The sequence below is a fragment of the Tachypleus tridentatus genome, chromosome 2 (assembly GCF_004210375.1).
Source record: "Tachypleus tridentatus isolate NWPU-2018 chromosome 2, ASM421037v1, whole genome shotgun sequence".
Taxonomy (NCBI): Eukaryota; Metazoa; Arthropoda; class Merostomata; order Xiphosura; family Limulidae; genus Tachypleus; species Tachypleus tridentatus.
The window spans coordinates 94,017,813-94,039,476 of NC_134826.1; the positions used below are offsets into that span (position 1 = coordinate 94,017,813).

Genomic DNA, 21,664 nt, shown 5'->3' on the forward strand with positions numbered 1-21,664 from the left:
ACATTCTGGTCTAAGTTTTATCTTCCTCAAACTTAGACTTACCTCCTCTTTGTTTTTTCTTTTACACCTTAATTGTTATTTAGAACTAGCAATATTATTTCTATAATGATAGGAGTTTATTACTTACTATTTATTTAAACTTAAAAATTATTAGTGAAACTTTTATTCTTTCATACATATATTTCTCAGTCATCTCAGAATTAACATTTAATACGTACACTGTGTACTTCTGTACCATCTACAAATATATGTGTATCTGTAAAATTAATATATATGTACATGCATGTGTAAATACACGTATGTATATGGTTAGTTATTTTCTATTCTATCTGGCCACATATTATGCTAATATAGATGTTAAATATTATCACAATCATGAGAAAATTTACTTTAAACTCAAAATTTCCCTTGATAATTATTTCTTAGAAGATTGTATTTAAAGCAGTATTATTTCTAGTATTTTACATTTCAAACTAAGCTATTACAGGGTAATTGATTCTCAAAATAATAAGAAGCTCAGAAAAGCTTCTTACTTCTTAAATTTGAATTAAAAATTAATGAAAAATTTACCTAATAACTTGTAAAAGATAGATAAACGTCCAGGTCACAAAAAGAAAAAAAAATTGCAAGAACTCCTATAATAATGTATGCTAACAGAACATGTTCATAGTAGTCAATAAAATTCAACAAATACTTTCAAGGGTACTTGCAGATTGAAAGCAGTTCTTCAATTTTTTAGGAGTCTAAAAGAGCTGATAATAACTGTTAAAAACCACAAATTCCACTTGTACTTACAACCGATGAATGCCAGAAGTTTTGGTTGATAGGAAAAGTTTTTCTTCTGGTTCTCTGTTTATGGGTCCTTGCACTTGAAGATCCTCAACTGGAGGTACAATATCTGATTGACTCTCTGACCTAAAAATGTTTTATAATAACAGTTTCAGATTTCTATCAAACCCTTTTTTCCATTCTGGAACTAAATTCTTCCACAAAAACTTTAAAAATCATGTAGATATAAATTTCTTATTTAAAGAATATAATTTTCTTTGAGTAAGGAAGCATATTACACTAATATAATAATAAGCTGACAAATAACTTAAAAAGGTAAAATCAAGTATGATGAAACTTTGTAGAATGAATGGCAACTGTTTGTTGTGGAGACACAAGTGTAGTGAACAACATTTCGAAAGTCTTCTGCCTGAAGATGAAAGGTGGAAGACTTTCAAAATTTCATCTTCTACACTTGTGTCTCCACAACAGGCAGTTGCCGTCTATTCTACAAAGTTTCATCATGAATACTCTGCCTAAACAATCTATCAAAGAATAAAAGCAATTTTTTTTGACAGAACATTTGTCTGTTGAAACACATAATATGTTTTTCTGAAAATAAATCATTTTGTCAACTTATCATTAAGTAAAAAAATTTTAAATCAGAATTTGTTTACACTAATTACAAAATATAAAAATTTATTACCCTTCTCTTAAACATTACTTAATGTATGCTTAAGGTGAAATTTGTCCTGTAACATAGGTAGAAGTAAGGATTTTAAGGATAAAATGTTTTCTGTATAACATTATTTGTTTAAAATATTTATTAATAGTCTCTGATAAGAACTATGCTGTTTTATCAATACAGAGATACATGTGCTGCAAGATATTCAAACTTTACATTGTCAGAAAGTTTTTGTTTTACCATTCAATTTTACAAATTATGAAAAACACATCTTACTTACAGCCTTTGGAAAGAAAAAAACAACAACAACAGTTTTACCAAATCAAATTTTATCAAATTTCTTGCCTTGATGCAAGACTTGGTTTGCATAATGTTAGCTCATTCTCAAGCTCACTAATCTTAGTTTTCAGCTCATTTTTCTCAAAAATGACTTTTCTCATGTCAGCTATTGTGAACCGTGGTCTGAAAGGGTCATCTAGGTCTATTACCATCTTTCCTTTCAAATCTGACACAACTTTACCCTGTGAACAATAAAATTGGTTCTCAACTCTTGTCATAATTTATGAAGGGAATGATATAAATCTTACATGTTAGTTCACTTAACAGAAGTTAGCTTTGACAACTTCTGACTTAAGCAAACTAAGTAGATCAAAACTAAGAAAATAACAACACTGTAGATAATGTAAATAATTCCAGACAGCAAACAATAAAATAATTTACAATAAAACAATGTATTTAGAAGTGTATAGATGTGTTAATTGGGTGGTGTAATCTTACATTTATTTAACTCTCTTCACATGAGCTCAGTCAACTTGATTGGTCATACGACCTCTTTATACTTATTTATTAAAGTCTTTACAGATTCAATACTTCTAATTTTCAATACAGTGTGTACATCTTCAAAAAAATCTGGCAGTCTTACAGTTAACATTATAAGTCTTACACACATAAAAATCCATATTTTCAATAAATCAAAATAAAGATTTATTGAAGAATATATTGAATACTTGTGTTGAATAATCTGTGTACAAAGAGATTTTCAAGTTCAGACTGAATATACTTTTCTTCATCTCAAAAATCCCAGATTTCATGTGTAATCTCTAAAACTCCTAAATATATTTCAAATGTTTGTTTTCATTAAAAGTTTATATATTCTCTATTCTAACTCTATACAAGTTTGATCAATTTGACTGACCTCAAACACCCCAAAAAACAATCAAAATAAATTTAAATTGCTTTCCTTTTCTTCCTAGAATGACTTCAAATGTAGCATTAAATTACATTCATTTATCTTTAACAGCTTTAAACCTGTAACAGTAAACATCTATTTGTAATTAAATATTTTTGCTGTATAGTCCATTGCTGTATTTGTGCCATTGTAAGTTGTAAATCACTTTTGGAATGTGCATCTCATGTGACACTATCAAATTCCACTACCCATAAACTTCTCCAAGCTGCTCATGTGCAGACTTGTTAAACACTTTTATTATATTATTGTTTATTTTATCCAGTCTAACCTTAACTAACCTAAAGAAATACCTACTTGTACATTTTAGTTACATTTTTAATAATAAATAAAGAATAAACATAAAAACCAAAATAAGTTACTTACTTGAGTATTTTCTTTTTGCTCTCTTTTTGCTGATGATAGTAAACCATAATTTTTAAAACTAACGTACAACAAAACATAGATGAATAGCATGCAAAAACCAATTTCTTCAAACAATGACAATTTTTCTTGCTTTCTAACTATGCAACATGAACCATTACAAATGCATCCAAGCTAACTATAGTCATTTCCAAACTTGAAGTGAAATTGACTATTCTGTGTGCAGAACATAATGTTATGTTATACATCATTTGAAAGATGAAAATCTTGAATATTCACTAAAGGTAAAATATAATTAAATATAAAAGAAATCTGTTAACAAATCCAGAAAGAGAGGATGTGACAGATGGGTGTGGCAGGAGGAGTCTGATTTCCTATTTGATTGCTCCGTAATAAACAAAATTGAGGGCTATAAGAATTATGGTTTGTCTTATCAATGACAATTTTATAGTGAATAAGTTACATTTAATTTTGTAATTTCTTGTGGGTGTGGGGATAAAATAGAGATAAGATACCTCATTAAAATGTGTCATGCGAGTCACACTAGGGGAAATTTAAATTTGTTTTTAAATATTGCCTTATAAAATTAAGAACTTAAAACTTGTATATTATTAAAATATGGTTATTAGCTAAGATTTTATGCTATTCTAATTATGAGAACATGAAGTAGTTTAATACAATTTTAAATGTAAGACAAAAATCTTGTGTCATTTTCAATAAAAGATACCCATCATAAGACAGTTAATAGTTGTCTCAGTGGAACAATACGCAATATCATAAAACAATATATTTAAAAGTTAAGTAAGAGGTACAGACAGGTTAGTTCAGGTAGTAGAATCTTACTTCTTTCAAAACTGTTTCATTACAAAATTTGCAACATGTCTACATACTGAAATTATCATAATTTATTTGGTACAGTAATTTTCATTAGGAACAAGCAAGTTAAGACTGACCACAATGAATTAACAAGACCTATAAGTTAACTTTTTTTCCTTCCCACCTACTTCAGCTTGTGCCAATTTGAAATTTTTTTTCATTGCTATCCCCAGTTGGTCACGTAACTGCTGAATCTCCGTCTGACATTCTTCAAGGCATACTTGTAATTGTGCTTTTTCTTCAATAATGGCTTTCATCTGCTGCTGTTGGTGTTTCTGTTTCCTTTGTAAGTCCTTATTTAAAAGCACCAACTTTTGAACCTGTTGCTGGATCTGATAATACAGATCCATATAAAATCAGGTAGGACTTTTTATAATAACAATGTGTATAAATTGGACAAAGGTTTCTCAAGCTTTAAGTAGGCTTATTTCAAACTAATGAGATTAAAAACAAAATGTAACACAAGTGTAAAATTTTAAGAAAACTACACAGAAAATAAAGCTATTAGTAAACCATCACAAAATGCATAATTTTTAACTATGTACATTTACTATTCACTGAAATACTTAAGTAACTAATTTTTAATTTCATGCTTTTGCTGATCTAGTTCTCATGACAAATACAATTTGGTGGGTAGTGTGAACTGATTAAGTTCTGTACAAAAAGAGGAGACTTATATTTTGCCTTACAAGCATAATGAAAACAGTCATTATTAAAGATTATTCAGGAGGGTAAAATTTACATATTTTGAATTTGAAACATGATATACAATAGCACAACTCAATACAGACTAAAGGTTTGCCTGCCAAAAATGTTTAAAACCTTGTTAAATAGTCTTTATGGTTTCACTATAGGAAACTATTGTCTTACTATTCTTTGAAAAGATTGCTGTTTGTGTAGAGTATGACTGTGAATTTGGAATATCTAGATTTTCAGAAACCATTTTATAAGGTATCCCACATAAAAGGCTTGTTAAAAATGATATCTATAAGTGTTGGGAATAAGTTGACTCTCTAGATAGAAAAGTGCAGAGATGGAAGAAGAAAGAGGTTTGATATAAATGGAGTTAAATCAAACTGAATCAGTGTCACAGTGAAGAACACCTCAGAATTCAGTTTTAGTTTTAGGACCTCTTCTCTTTTTGATTTACATCAGTGATATTTGCTGACAATGATGTCTTCAGCACTGCTGGCTTTGAGGATGCTGCTTCTGCTCCACAAAAAGATTTAGATCATTTGTTTAACTGGGCAAAACAAAATGGCAGATAGCTTTTAACAGGGGTCTATTTTTGAATACATAAAGTTCTTGTCCATAGAACAAAATAGTTGAAAATTCTAGTTGGTCCGTCACTATCCCATAAAATACACAAACAAATCAAGTATAACTTTAATTTAAAATTGATATTCTCCTTACCTGCAAATGCACTTCTCATAGATACTCACTTTTACACAAAGAATACCTTGATCATTCATGCATCTACCCCGAGAGATCTGCATGTTACTAGCCTAGAGTTAATTCCCATCTAAAAGCTATGTTTAATGTTAAATGTGCTAGAGGATAATGACATCATTATGTGGCAATAGCTTACCACCAATAGGAAAGTGATGCAACCTGCTTGAACAATAATTTCCATTAAGAACTTCTACTTTGAATAACTTTACCATTAGATGAAGTAAGAAGAAAGTGCATAGGAAATGAGAAGGTGTGTTTTCTTATAGCAAAGCCACATCAGGCTATCTGCTGAGCCCACCGAGGGGAATCGAACCCCTGATTTTAGCATTGTAAACCCGTAGACTTACCGCTGTACTAGCGAGGAGCTGGAAATGAGAAGAACATATGTAAAGGTGTATGGAAGTGAAACATACTTTCAGGTAAGAAAATTACAACTTTGAATATGATACCTCACCTCTACATAGAATAGCTAGAATCCCACACTGAAATTGTGAAGGGGCTGGTACAAACATTAAAGCTAGATGAGTTTTGCTCATGAGAGCCCATATAGTATAACAACCAATGGCAGGGGCACCGTGGAAGACTGCATCTCTTCTTGAACAGGATATACTCTTCACCTAGAAAGAAAGGCAAAAGAGCCCCAGTTGTCGCAGGGATGAGCAGAAATTCAGCATGACCAACCAAAAACCCAAACACAAGTGGTCTCCAAGACAAAGAGTGTAGTGTGGTAAGGGTGGGATCAGGCCATTCAGTCTTCTCACTACAACTCAAATAGACAGGTAAAGACCAGGATAATAAAGTGATAGTGCTGCAGAAGAAAAGCTCACAAGCTGTTCATGGAGTGACCTATACTACCCAAACAGTACTACCACAGCCATACTTTCAATTATTTTGTAATGTACACAATCAGTAAGTCCCCAAGATTCACTTCCCTTGTGGTTGGTAACTGTAAGTGGCATACCTCTTTCATGCTCCTCTTGAAGATAGTGAGAAGAATTTGCACCAGGGAGACATAAGGCAAAAAATTTTGATAGTTTTGTGGACTGAAAGCACATATGAAAATTTTCATGCACAAAATATACCAGTTCTGTTTGCATATTCAACCTTGGTATCAACAAAACCTTCAGGCTGACATGCGGCTCAATCTGCACATTTGTCTTCGAACAGATTAAAAGTATTTTGAAACATTTGTAAAATACTGTCCAATGACAAATATGAAGCCAGTGGCACAGCAGTAAGTCTTTAGGCTTATAACAATAAAAACATGGCTTCAGTACCAATAGTGGGCAGAACACAGATAGACCATTATGAAGTTTTATGATAAATAATTGTTGTAAATTTCCTACCTTTTCTTCCTCCTCAGTGAAAATAATACAAAAATTTACTAGGATTACTTCAATTTCACATTTCTCATGCAAAATGACCTGTTCTCTTGCTTCTGCCCAAAATGTGTAGACAATATCACCAAATGCCTGAGCTGGTGTGGAATTAAGTTGGAAAACCTTTCAATGTATTTGGATATTCTGTTAACTAGTTTAATATTAATTGTGAAACTAGTTTCTGGGAGAAAGCACCCAGACAATTAGTATTCTGCTGAACCATCTCCAAACTTTCTTCTTGGCAGTACAGAAATGTGCTGCATGTGTACACCTAAGTCATTCTTCAGTTCTACTAATGTTAAGACAAATTGTTCCACTACATGCTGGGCATGTATCAACAGTAGGTCATTAGCGTGAAAGGTTTATGAAAGATATGATACTGGCTATAGGATATCTCTTAGGTAATATACTTTTGATGAAACTGACACTTTCAACAAGAATCTTCCTTGTCTTATCTGCTGATTCATCACTGCCACTAGTAACTTCACACTGTAGGTTTTGCTGCATAGCATTTAAATATCTTACTTTGTCTGAGACTCATTACATCTGTTTAACATCAAAGTGAGCAAAATTTCATCTATAACCTTTGCAATTTCTTTTTCATATATTTTCCTTTTTTGGGCTATTCAAGTTAAATTTAAAATCCATTTTAAAGTTTCCTCAAACTAAGCAATATGAGGAAAGATATTCACTAAATCTAGAATTGTCAGTTGAAGGTTGTGAACTGCACAGTGGTAGAGGTATAGGACAAGGATAACTTTTGTTGTTGTTTCTTTTGTAGTGTTGCAACATCACCTTTAGAATGCATCATAACAGTTCCACCATCAAAATTAATATATTAATACAGGACCTGTTTTTTTTTTTTTTTTTTTTTTTTTGGGGAATTTCAAATGTGTTAAATATAAAAATAGCTTCCTAAATCCATACATATTCCAGTGGAACAGGATCCATTAACATTATATAGGATTTTCCTTTATTGACAACTTCTACTAGCACAATTTCTTCTACTAGCACAAATAATTTAAAAGAGCTTTCAACCTCTTCCTGAATAACAATCCTTCCATTTCAGGCACCATTCTTCTAACCCTTCTCTTCAAACACCTCAGTATCTTTTCTAAGGCAAACAGCCCAAATCTGAACACAATACTCCAAATGTGGCCTAACCAGTAAACTATACAATGAAATTATAACCTCTTTAAACTTGTATTCAGTACTTCTGTAAATACAACCTAAACTCCCATTAGTACTACAAATAGCAACAACACACTACTGGATGTCTGAAGAAACTGATAAACAATTAGACTAAGATCCTTTTAGTTTATGACATTGTTAAGGTTATTCCCATCTAATTATAATTCAAATTATGATAACCTACATGTAATATCTTTCATTTATCACAACTAAAACCCATATGTTATTTATTTGCCCAACTCCTTTTGTAAAACAGCAGCAACACCAACGACCTTGATACCATCAGTACATTTAAGTAATTTATAGACTACTCCTTCATCTATGTCATCAATAAAGTCAAAAAAGCAATGGTTGTAAGATTGAGCCCTGAGGTACACCACTAGCTAAATTTATCTAGTTTGATTGAACTCCATTTATAAGAACCTTCTGCTTTCTTCTATCAAGACACTCTTCTATCCAATCAGTTAACATATTCCACACATCTATAGAGATAAGTTTCTTTACAAGCCTTTAATCTGCTTCTTTGTCAAATGCTTTCTGAATATTCAGATATACCAACTCTACACCCTTATCCTCATCTACATATGCAATGGCATTATCAAAGCAAGTCAAAAGATTTGTAAGGCAACTTTTCCCTCAGTGAAACCACATAATCTATCTGATAAAATTATAAACATTGTTATTTGACTATGCAATGTATCTATTACCAAACTTTCCAAACAACTAACTAATAAGCCTATAATTAATGGAACAACTTCTATTATCTCCCTTGAAGATAGGAGTGACCATTAGCTAATTTCCTAACTCTTAGTACTTGCCGATTATTCAAGGACTTACAAACAGGTATGGCAAATAGTTCACATTTCCAAACCTTGACTTCTTTTAAAACCCTCAGGGAAATATTATTTGGCCCAGGAGTCTTTTCAATCTTTAAACAGCTTTATTCTAACAAACTCAAAATGTATGCAATGTACTTTTCAATTTTTTTAATCTGTCAATTGTTCAAGATGAAGAATATTGTTTCAGTCTTTATTAGTAAAAACTGATAAAATAGCAGGATTTAACAAGCTAGCTATTCCATAACCATCGCATACAAGCCTTCCTTTATCATCCTTCCAAGTATCCTATCCCCATCCTAATATTTTGTTTACCCCAAACATACTTTACAAATTATTTACTATTAAATTTTGTTTTCAGCTTAGTTTTTTCATACATCCTTTTGGATGTCTAAATTTCCTATTTGACCAGCTTTCTTTATCTTCTACAATATCACTAAAATTAAATTTCTTAAATTTGTGATGTTTTACTTAATTTCCTCTCTCACACCCTTTATGTATCATCTAATTTTTTTTACTTGCAGTTACCCTTTTCTTTCTTTAAGGAATATATTTGTTTTGAATATTGAAAAATTTTCCACATTTTCAGTGTCTCCAAATAACTCAGCTACATAATTTGCAACAGATAATTCTTGTTGCATCCCTCCATAACTTCTTTTTTAAAATTTGATTTCCAGATGTGGAAAAATATTAAACCTAATACAGCAATGATCACTTGTACCTAGATATTCCCCAATTTTTACCCTCTCAACCATTTCTATATTAGAAGTTAATAATAAATTGAAAACAGCATTGTTTCTAGTAGGTTCCTTAACCAATTGGTGAAGAAATCCATCTTGAACAATTTCAAGTGACCTTTCTCCCTCATGGTTTTACTCTTGCGTTTCACAATCAATTTCTGAAATTAATATCACCCATGATTATGACTTCATTAATAGCTGAAATCTTATTCTCACTGTAAAGGTTTTTACTAATTTCATCTGGTGGTCTGTAACATATTTCTACTAAGAGCATTTTCCTTTGATACCCACTAAAGGAAACACAAATGGATTCAACCTCCTTGCTGTTATCCTTAATATACAAGATGCAACTCTCACTTTACACATACAGCCACTCCTCCTCCTCTCTTTACTACCCTATCCCTATATTTAAATAACCTATAACAAGGTATTTCAAAGAAACTTCTGTTGTCAAAATCATCTACATTTAACAATGTTTCAGTTATTCCCATTATATTAACATCTTCTATTCCTTCCAGTGCCCTAAAGTCATCTATTTCTTATACTTTAAGCATTACAATAGTAACAATTAAACCTATTCTTGTAACTGCTTTAATACCAATATTCTATGATAAACTTTCTTCTATGTCTCAATTTTGTTTCATTTAGTTTATCTTTGACCACACCACTATCTACTCCTTGTTTAAAATTTCCCTTCAGCTAAGTTAATAACCTTGCAAACATGTCAGACCTTTTCTTACTTAAATGTAAACCATCCATTCCAAAAAGTTCCATCCTCCCTCTGAAATGATCCTGGAAATCTAATCAGTTAACTTACTCATTCTTGCATATTAATTTCAGTTTAGTATTCAGCCCTAGTGACCTACTCAAAATTTCATCTGCACAATTAGTTCTTGGCAGTATCTCTGACACTATTAATTTATGGCATTTATGGCCTTTATCTTTAAAAGTTTTTATCAATCCCTTGAACTTATTGAATAGCTACTCTGACTTACCTTTCCCTATATGATTAGCCCCACATACACAACAAAATCTGCACTGTTGCTAGTCCCCTTCATTATATCTTTTGCTTGGTTAGTGATGTCTTCCACCTTTACACAGGTTATCATAATCTTACTTTTTCTCCCTATTTACCCCACAGACTATTCTACCCACATGCTATATCAAGGAATGACCTTTGACTATAGCCTCTTTAAGTTCATAATACATACCCTTCTCTACTTCTTTTGTTCTCTATCCCTCCAGTAATTCCATGTCTACATAAGCCAAAGGCTGAAGTCCGTTGCTCAACAGAATAGGGTCTCTACAATCAAGTTCACTACTTTTAACCCTTATAGTACCAATTTGTAAAAGAGATAAAAAGATTTCTCGTACAAAATAAAAAGTGTAAAAGAAAACCTGTTGTCACTGATTTAATCTTGTCCCAAAATCAGACCATAGCCACCAGGTCAACTCCAGTCCAAAACTACTTTCCAATTCTAAAGAGCTGGAATGGTGAACCAAGGAGGCATCCTCTTAAATATGATGATTTCCATTGAGTAGAAAGTAAGATTGTGATGTTCTGCTGATGTAGATGGCATAGATCCTCCAACCTTGTGCTTAACCTCCATGTGGTGAATCCCAGAGGTTGATACCACACCCATATTCTGCACAGTTCTATCTGGAGTGTGAAGTTGCATATATTTTCTATAGTTCCATGTAGTGGGACTCTAGGTTTGGCATTGTGCTCCAGTTTCTGTGTTGTTCTATTTGGGGAATGATGTTACATATATTTCAGAAAAAATGCTCCACCTGTGTGCCATTGGTGACTGAAAGTTGTTGCTACTCCTAGCTTTTGTGCAGTTCTATCTGAAGGATGAGTTTGTGTATTTTTTACAGAGATGATTCAATTCCATGCAATGCAACATACCCCTCTGATTGAGATTCCTCATTGCACCATCAACTGAATGCTAGTTCCCAGAAAGTAGTTTTGTATTAGAGCTGAACCAATTAACTTAAATCTTTTTGCATATTTTGATCACTATTCTTTATCCAACCTTATTCTAGGGTTTTTGCTGTATGCATATCTTTCCAATATGTATTACACCTCCATGCTGTGGGCCCTAGAGGATGTGGTTGCACACAAATGTACTTCAGTTTCTGTGCAGTCCTGTCTGAACTGATGTTACATGGAGTAAATGTTGTCCCTCTAGTACCCCAACATAAGGAGGTTCATTACATAAAGTTGATTTTATGCTGTTTGGAAGAAGTTCAATGGGTTTTGAACTGACACATCCCTTCCTGCTTTTGTTGAAATGTCAAGTTCTCAGGTGACTGTTTGCAGTTATGGATTTGCACATGTGTGCTCTATTTTGTAGATCAGTATGGAACTTAATTCCTTCCTTTCTGCTCAAATTGAATTAAAGATGGTGTTAATCCTCCTCCTGTTTTGGGTCGGATGAGGTATGGCCATCTCGTGGAACGCCCCATCCCAAAAGTGTTCATCATAGTCCATGGGTATACACCAAGACTGACGAGATCAGCCACTCCCTGAAGACAACTTCAGTGGGGTGCCACATATAACCCTTACCAAGTTACCTTGTGTAACATTAATCTACCAAGACCAAACCCATGGAAGTAAAGCATCAGGAGTAGCTGAAAGTAACCTAAGAAATGTCAACCTCCAGATAAAACTAACAAGAAGCTGAAGCACATGCATCATCAGCTATACATCCATTTGTGGAACAATCAAAATTAAGATCATTCATGAAAGGAATTTCTAGCATATTCATATAATACTTATTGGCAGAAGTCAATTAACAACTTCTAATACAAAAAGCCACTACATTTTGATAACACTACCTTCCAACAATAGATTTTATGTCATGTTGTTCAGCAACAAAAGTATAACCTAATATTATTGTTAGTTTATGTAATGAAAATAAATGAAATGTATAGACAACCCAACTAAAAAAATATTTAATTTAGAGTCTCTGTAGATTAAAGAGGTTTGTTTAATTGCTGACATAACAGTGATATGATCCCATAACACCTCTTTAGGCTTATTATATCAACACTTATAGTTTTCATAGTTTCATGGCATCCCCTGGTCCTCTTTCACCCCTATAATGGTCAAAAAGTTATTGAATTATTCTGTGTAAACAAATATATTTTGGCTTTTATGAATCCTCCTATTTCAACAAATGAAGTATGACATGATATGACACACAGGGCTTTTATACAGGTTAGATTATCTGATGTCACCTAGCTATATATACAGGTGCAAGTTTAGCATTCCCTTCCAATATGAATTATTTTAAACTAATATACCTTCTCCATTACATGTCCATATTATACACACTATGAAGTCTTTTAACAACCACTATTTCCAAATCAGGAAAAGCTTTAAGTCCTATGTCTTTACTAAGGATACAATTATACAACAGAAGAAAATAGGAAACTCCCACATAAATTTCTTTGGCCTAATCCTCAGCAGCAAAAACTGTTTTCTGGATATAATGCTTTTATTCTACTAGGCTCTTCCCTTCGGCCTTCAACATTAAACTTACAGTTCTTCACAAAAGCCAGTTCATTCAGACTGTGCTATCTTCAACTAAGACTGACCTTCACAATGGATGCCACATCCTACTAATCTGTTGTCCAATTTTCAACAATATAAAACTAAAGCTTACAAAAACCAACAGCATACATAATACAACTAACATTTCTTCTAGACTACAAAACCTTCATATTCCATATCAAATCAGTTTTTTTTATAGCACTGTCTAATTTACACATACTTGAGAACCACAGCAAGATTGTGCTACCACTTATTTGGGGATCAACTACTAAATAAGGAATGTATCTATCACAATTGTTACATAAAGATTGAAATTTAAGTAAGAACTTTCCTCAGTTGATTAAATTTTGATATAGTTAATTGTTTGTTTGTAATTAAAAACAAAGCTATATAATGGGATATCTGTGCTCTACCAGCTATCTGTATCAAAATCTGGATTCTAGTATTGTAGGTCAATGGAGAGCTTGATATAGTTATGATTATTCTGAAGAAGTGTGTGTTAATGATTTTTGACATATATATCTATAATTACTTATGAAGTTCCAAAAATTAATATGTAACTTTTCTAATTTTATGATTGAATCATATATAAAATGTCTCATATTAGAAGTTTTGAATATTCTTTTTATAAAAATGATAAAAAACTTTCTGAGACAGCTTCTTACACAAATATCCTTAGAAAATACTTGAACTAACTCCACATACTTTTTAACAGTGCTCCACAGGCTAAGTACCAATGATTTGTTGGACATAATTTTTCAAATCATTACAAATCATTTATTTATTGGCTTACACTTTTACCAAAACCTAATTGAACAAAAAGCAGGTGATTGCCACACCCTATGTGAAAACCAGATATACAACTGGCCACAAAACAGATACTGACATTTAGATAGTAAGTTTACCTATCTTGTATTGCTAAAGCTATATTAATACAGGAAAAGAACAAAATGCAAGTGCAAAATGTGTGTGTGCAGCACTCCAAGGAATGCCCTCGATGTCACTGTGGATGCAATGATTTAGATCCAGAAATCAAAACTGCATGAAAACTAGGTGGGAAACAGCCACAGAGCAAATTAAAGACAGGAAGAAAGAAAAAGAAAAAAGGAAAGATTGATTATGCTGTTTAATTGGTGATTGATGAAAATGAAATGTCTTGTGATACTTCTGAGAATCTCTTGGATTTTGTGACATTGAAGAAACAATTCAGATTATCCAAGAACTCAAGTGTAAAAGCAAGGAGTTCAAGGCATTGTTGTAGTATTCCAACAGAGCACAGTAACAATGTTTACTCGATTTGGCAGTTCTATGATATCAAATCTACAGGGACTTCAAGCTTTTCAAATGAAGAAGCTCAATCAAAGGCATCAAGATTCAGTGCTCTTAACAAAAACAATTGTTTGCTCATGTTCTGTATGGCTACATTAAGGATTATATGCACCATGTAGTAACCTGGAAATCCAAATGGTCTCATGAACTTGACTGGAAATGACATTTGTAAAACATCTGATGATACAAAACCATTCTCATCTGCCAACGATGTGCAACAAGTTCTGCAAAAGAAATGTATTCAGAGAAATGTTATACTTGTACTGCTATGTTAGTCAATGGCATTAAAAAAAAAGGAAACAGAGACTGAAGACACCATATGTAAATCTTCTAAGTTTACTACTTTGTACTATAGGAGTTAGAAACTTGTAAGAGCGTCACTAAATCTGTAAATTTTTTCATCAAGCTTCGTGTGGGATTTTATTCCACCTGAAAAATGCTAGAAGTAGAGATTTAGCTCATTTCAGAATGATGTTACATACTAAAGTCTACTATGCAGTTAAAATTCTGGGTGATTGGCCTGTGAAAGCAGTGTTAAAAAAAAAAAAAAGAAAAAAGGAAGAAAAAAAGGTAGCATCATTATTGTTACAGGTTTCTTAAGCCATGAATATGATCACTAAAATGAATGACATATCTGCATGTTTTAATACAGGGCATTTAGAATATCACTAAACCATAAAAATTAGATTATTAAAATATGCACAAAGCTATTGCATCAATATCAATAAGTATAACTTAAAGCATAATCAGTACAAAATATCTGCAACATATATATACAATCACGGAATGCTTGGAGCATTCTTACTGTTATAGAATACACAATACACCATAAAAAACCGGTTACAGATTAGTATCATTCCTGGGTACTTAAAAGCATTTTTATGCACATCTCAAAGGGGTATTAATAGCACCAATTTTAGCATAAGGTACTTACAGCATCAACATCATTACATTTTGTATTAAATTCTCTGTCTTTCTTATCAATCTGCTCTCTCTGTCTCTCCACAATTTCCTTCAATTTCTGTACCACCTTCAGTTCTTGCTCAGGTATGTTAGCTGTAAGACAAGTACATGCATTTTTGGTAAAGACAAGTTAACATTTTACTAAAAATTTTCCTAATTTGAAAATATATTTCTAATAATACTTACCTCAACACACACTTATAGCTATTACTCAAATACTAAGGTTTCTTCCTTTGCCCATCTAAGCATTAGTCTAATTATATTTTTGCATCCTCCAGTCTTTTATATCCAATTAAGTTGCCCTCAGCAATATTTATTGCATGATATTATCCACTTATGTCAATGTGCCCTTTATCCTGGTACTATATATAAACACCTCATTCAGATGTCATCACGTTTTCAAGGTTTACTAAATCCCTTTGTCTAACACTGGTTCTTAGTGGGGAGAAAGAATGAGAGAATATGATAGGAGGTAAGTATGATTTGAAATACATTTTAAATTTAGGAAAATTTTAATTCCAAAATGTACATACCTCTTTTCCCACTTATAGCTAGGATCTCACAATGATAAACTGGAGGGATCAGTGAAGGCATTATCCTGAGAGAAAGCAACAACACAGATTATTAGTGTGTCAATAAAAGATTGGTAACCTTGTGGGGGAACTGTACTACACCCAGAACAGGTATGCTCATTATCCCAAACTGAATTTCCGATTTGTGGGTGAAATTGTATATAAGTGATCATCACTATAGGCCAACAACAACCAGATAGCTGAGGTTTCAACTATTCAGAGTTGAGATTAAGAGGTTTTGGTCCTTATATCCCCTGTTGATGGCTAGGGCAATTAGCCCACAACAATATAGATATATATACTTATAAGTGTATCACAATCTGTAACCACAGAATGATGCATTTTTAGTCACTTGAATCACAAAAAGAAAGTTAGCAACACAAAAGTGGACAAACATTCTCCTCAACATGAAAACATTTGAAAGGCAGCACCCCCAGCTTGGAATGACAGGATCATGTACACCTTACTCAATTAAATGAAACAAAACTCATCCAGTCTAGAATTATCAACATTTATCCTCACTTCCACACTATGTTGGCATGGTACTTTCCACTTGCTACCAGAATTATGTTGTGACATGGAACAGCTGTGTTTAACTGAAGACTCGAGATGGGACCACTTCATGGACAGAATTAGGACACAGTGGACATCCTTCCATGAACAATGCACTAAATCTGAGCCATGCACACCCAAACCAAAGAGCCAAGTATAAAATCTGAACCAGTATTACAAGTAGACTAGTGCTACTCCTACTGACATCTGGGGAAAACATCCATGATCCTAGGTAGAAAGGCTTTGAATTTGCCCCTTTTCCAAAGGTGGAGAAATTTACTCTGGAGGACAAAACTCTGTTCACCACCCCAGTGACTGGAAATTAGATGCAACAAGGACTCCAAAGCTCCATTAGTAGAATTTGAAGGATAATGTGCATTGGAGAGTCCTAAAGAACAGTGTTCTGGAAACAGTGCAATAGATGATCCAAGTTCCTTAAATTTTTAAAAGCAAACCAACCTTGATTTATTCAATCAAAAACATAAGCAGACCTGGGCAGGATCCCTTTACACTTTACTTATGATAGTCCATCACAGAACAGTAATATTACTTGGTTTAGCTCCTACGTGGTCTTATGGAACACCTCATTTCTACAGTGGTTGTTAATGTGGAATTGGTTTTGATAAAAGCACACCTGTATGGGCCACACTTGCCAGAAAGTGGGATCTTATGAAATAAAGTAATGGACCCTAAAAGGTTTACATACTCAGCCTTCTGAATAATCTAGTAGAAATGGTTATATAGCTACAGGTGATAGACAAAACCCTCAGATCAGAAAACTGCTAGATCAGGCAAATAATGTGAGCTAAAGATACTAGTCTGCATAATAACTTCCAGAAGGAAATTTGACTGGGCTGCTAGCAGCATTAGAAAATGAAATCTAATTAGATAAGACTCACAGAAGTTACCTCGTTTTGAAAGAAAGCCTAGAATAAAAAACATTTTCTAGCATCTCTAAAGGTATTATAGACAACAAAGCCTTTAATATATTTGCTGAACATGACCAATATTAAAATCTGATTGGACTTAGAAAAAAGTAACAGTAATCAGATGAATCACAGAAAAGGACCAAACTTCTTTTCCATCTGACAGTGTATTGTATAAGAACTTATCTGAGAAGGTACAAAAAACAGAAAGTGGTTTTTTGGATAAATGCCACAAATCATTTTGACTGGTGATATCCTTAAGTCAACAGCCACGAAAAAGAAACATGCAGATAAAGGGAATACATGGCATATAAAAGTCAGGTCACAAACAGGTGTTGAGAAAAAATACATAATGTGACCTTAACCCCTTTGGCGGGTTTGGCAACCACAGTTGACTTGAAGACTCAGCACGGCAGGCAACCTTTCTTTATTCCTGTTATTCTTATGTATTGAATTTAACGTATATAGTATTGGGTACAATCACTGAATATTTCAGGGACTTTTGTTAAGTTATTGTTGAGATATCATGCTTTTAGTACTGATACCGTAATTAGTTGAAGTATCAAACATATATTTTCAGCGCCATGCCAAACATTCAAAGTTGTTATTCAGCGCGCCAAAAGAGTTAATATATCTGGTAGGTAACTGGAATGGTGATTTGGGACCAAGTATCCAAAACAACCCAAGAAATATGGAAAATACTGAGGACTCAAAACATATGGAGTCACAATAAAACCATCTTAAACAAGGTGACAGTGAAAAATAAATAAATCTCTGCCAACAAGCCATGTCATAAAATGAGTTGTAGTTGACACCAATGATTGAACAAGGTTCAATCTCCTCTCAGTACACCACTGCTTACATGCATGCCATTACCACTGATAAATGTGCTTTAAAAACTATGTAGAAACTGAGACAGATACGTGGGAACTTTATAAGAGACATCAGAACCACTCTTCCAGAAGGCTGAGCTTCTGGAAAGCCAGGTGTACCATATCAGATCATATATGCCTCTGCAGAGAGAGCTCAAAGAAGAACTGGAAGAGATCAACACACTGGAAGGGACTGCATGCACAGAAAGTCAGATGGAGCAGCGAATTTGGAGCTATCAACAGAACCTGACAGTGGATTGGAATAAATCCTATTTGACACCATGGGTAGTATATGAAGTGGAGAGTAGGCTTACAGTTGTAATCCTGTCCTGCCCTGATAGAGTGCATGTATTGAAGATGAGTTACTGAGACAAAGTTGCCAGAAGTTGAGTGATACAATGAGAGCCAATCCAACAGAATCTTGCAGTGCAACACCTATTCTGTTGGAAGAACCTGTTTGAATTGAGACAAATGACCTTCTACAACAGCCACAACTCATGGAATATGGCAAGATAAAAGAGTGGTAAGAGAGGAGAGATCCAAAATTAAAAAACAAGGAGCTCTAGACCATATGCCTCTTTGATAAACAAGATACCACTACAAAATTTTCAGAGTAAAGCCTGATGATTTACCCCTTAATAAGGCCCTACCACAAGGCATTGCCTGTTGAAAAGCAATAAGGATGAAAACATGTGTAACAAATCCTCTTTGTCTATGCATAGATCCTGGAATTCCTGACTGTTAGTATACTCACCCCATCCATGAAACAAAACATTTATGAAGAAAAGGAACTCTGGACATGGTGGTAGTAGAGGAACCCATAACGTAGTACCAAACCCTTCGAGATTAAAGAATGTTCCCAACAAAGAAAACTGAGGAAACCAATCAATCAATGTTTATGACCCTTAGTTGCAAAGAAATCAATAAGAGGATCAGTTATGTTCTTGTCTCAAAAGCACTAGGGATAAAAGGGATGTCCACATTCCCAGAGAAGAAGAACCATTTGTGCAGTGGAAGCAGGAGGGGTGAGTAAGAGTGCGGCATCCTATTCTATAGCATTGAGCTGAATAGGAGTCAGCTGAGCCCAACTTAGAGATGAGATGAAAAATAAAAAATACCTTGACTGATGATGTATTGAATTGGTGAAAGATGAGATATCTCAGTCCTAAGAAAGAAGCTTATCTTGGTTGTTTCTGAAAGTATAATAAGGATGTGATAGTTTGACAACTAACAAGACAGTACCAGAAGTATTCAGTCATCCACTGAATGAAATGTGCCAGGACAATGGAATGAAGGAGATGAGAAAAAACTAATATGATATGGCAGAACTTCTTAGAAGCAGATGCGATTCTAAAAGGAAATATCCAGAACTGCAGTACCTGACTCTTATGCACCACAAATACCAACAGTGGTGGTATATCACTACTATGGCAAAGTGCATGGTATATATCACTACTATGGAAAAGTGCAGATATAAACCAACTACAACCACCTTGGCCCTTTACAATCCCAGTAAAAAATGTCAAATCAGATTGGATAATGAATAACAATGAACCTTAGAGAATCTACACATTAATATAGAAAATGAAGATTGATGACTGGACACCAGTTTCTTGTCTGGTGAATGATAAAAATAAAAACTGAAGAACAAGCACAACTCTCTTACTACCCCCCAGACCAACCAAACACAGATAATCCTAGAACTAAGTTCCAACTCCTGATGAAAAGTGGAAGATGAAAACCCTACAGGTGAATAGTGAAGAAAATATGAACTGAATGACTAACAGTGACTCAAAGACCTACAGTGCTCCTAGCACCCATGATTAAGGTTACCACACATCCAGAAATTCTTGGAACTAAACTTATATAGCCCCTGAAAACATACAATAATCACTGATGCCTCTGGCAATCTGACCAAGCAGCAAAAACCTTGGATGCAACTAGAATCTTTCGTGGAAACTAATGAACAGAGAGACCAATATCAGGGATTAAGACTAATGAAAAAGGGTGAAAATATGACCCCCTGTAGGAGCTAATGTAATTCGAGAATCCAACAATAACAGAGAGGAATATATGAGCTCAAATATGAACCAATGTGCATGTTACAATGGATCCAGCTTATCATCAATGAAGTTAGTGATCCTGAAAGTGAAGTGAAAGGAAACAAAATGTCAAATTTTCTTTAGAATTGTAAGTATGAAGACTTACTCTAAGCCATCAGAGAACATTGAACTATTCAGGTGATCTACAAACTCCACCTTACAAACCCAAAATTCAAGTACATGTATTATTTGAGAGTCAGAAAATGCTTCCAAGTGTGATAGGCTAAATCACAAAGTTCTGATAACATGTTGTACAAGACCTGAGAAGTAAACCTTGAGCCACATGAAGCACAATATGCATGTATGAAGAGAAAAAAACAATATAAATTCAGTCCCAGACTATTCAGCCATTAAATAAAGTGTAGGCTCAAAAGAAACAAAGACAAAACCCAAAAAGCACACACAGACCAAGAAGCAACAGAAAACAAAAAGGCAACTTATCCAAAAGTGGCTTCCTTTTAGTTTTTTAATAGGTCATTTAAACAGTATTTTATGAGGTAAAGTAGTTATGTTAGAATATAGCAACTCTGAGCAATTTGTCACATCCACCCTAGGGATTGGTTGGTTGGTTGATTTAGTGACTTATGGCACAAAGCAGCTAGGCTATCTGCACCAAACATCCGGTAAAAAGTTAAAATTAATTTAGTAAAATTCATAAAAGGAAATTAAGGTAAAACAAAACAAAGTTTAAAAAAAAACATAAATAGCACAAAACCAATGTTTTCATCTAGTCTACAATGTTAAGAGAAAAACTACACTATTACAAGTTGTAAAGAACTTTCTGTAGCATGACTGTAATTATCATAACTCAACAGGAAGACTAACAGGTAAGTACAGAAACCATTGTCAGTCACCTGCAGTTGGCCTTTCCAGTCCTGGTTTCAAGTTATTTAATGTTATGGCCACTTTCTTATTTCAAATTGAACTAGATGGACTTTGATTCTTAAAAGGGAATCACATTAAAAAAGGTCTAATGTATAAATTAAAAAATGTAAATGGCATTAAAAAGATTAATGGCCTTTAAAAAAAACTAAAAAAATTACCATGGTGGACAGTGTCACCACCATCAATAACATTGTCTAACATTATGGACAAACCTTGGGACAGAACAAGTTTAAAATGGTGCTGTCGTTGATAGTCGTAATGATGGCAAGAAAGTAAAATGTGGTTTATTGTAACCTGAGTGTTACACAGACTAGACATTGGTGCATCAGTCCCAGATAAAAGAAAATGATGAGATGAAAAACTGTGAC

General features: G+C 33.5%; 1 protein-coding gene across 4 annotated transcripts in view; it reads right to left on the minus strand.

Moving 5' to 3' along the window:
* The window catches only part of LOC143244582 (RILP-like protein homolog), a 53,748-nt gene that overhangs the window by 15,517 nt on the left and 16,567 nt on the right, over window positions 1–21,664 (minus strand). For 3 of the 4 annotated variants that reach the window (XM_076489532.1, XM_076489531.1, XM_076489533.1), the window contains exons 3-6: window positions 15,359–15,480; window positions 4,067–4,270; window positions 1,799–1,974; window positions 796–915 (exon numbers count right to left, since the gene is read on the minus strand). In XM_076489532.1, coding sequence (XP_076345647.1) covers window positions 796–915; window positions 1,799–1,974; window positions 4,067–4,270; window positions 15,359–15,480 — 622 coding nt within the window. The remainder of the gene's footprint in view (window positions 1–795; window positions 916–1,798; window positions 1,975–4,066; window positions 4,271–15,358; window positions 15,481–21,664) is intronic. The other variant, XM_076489534.1, reaches the window with a different exon arrangement.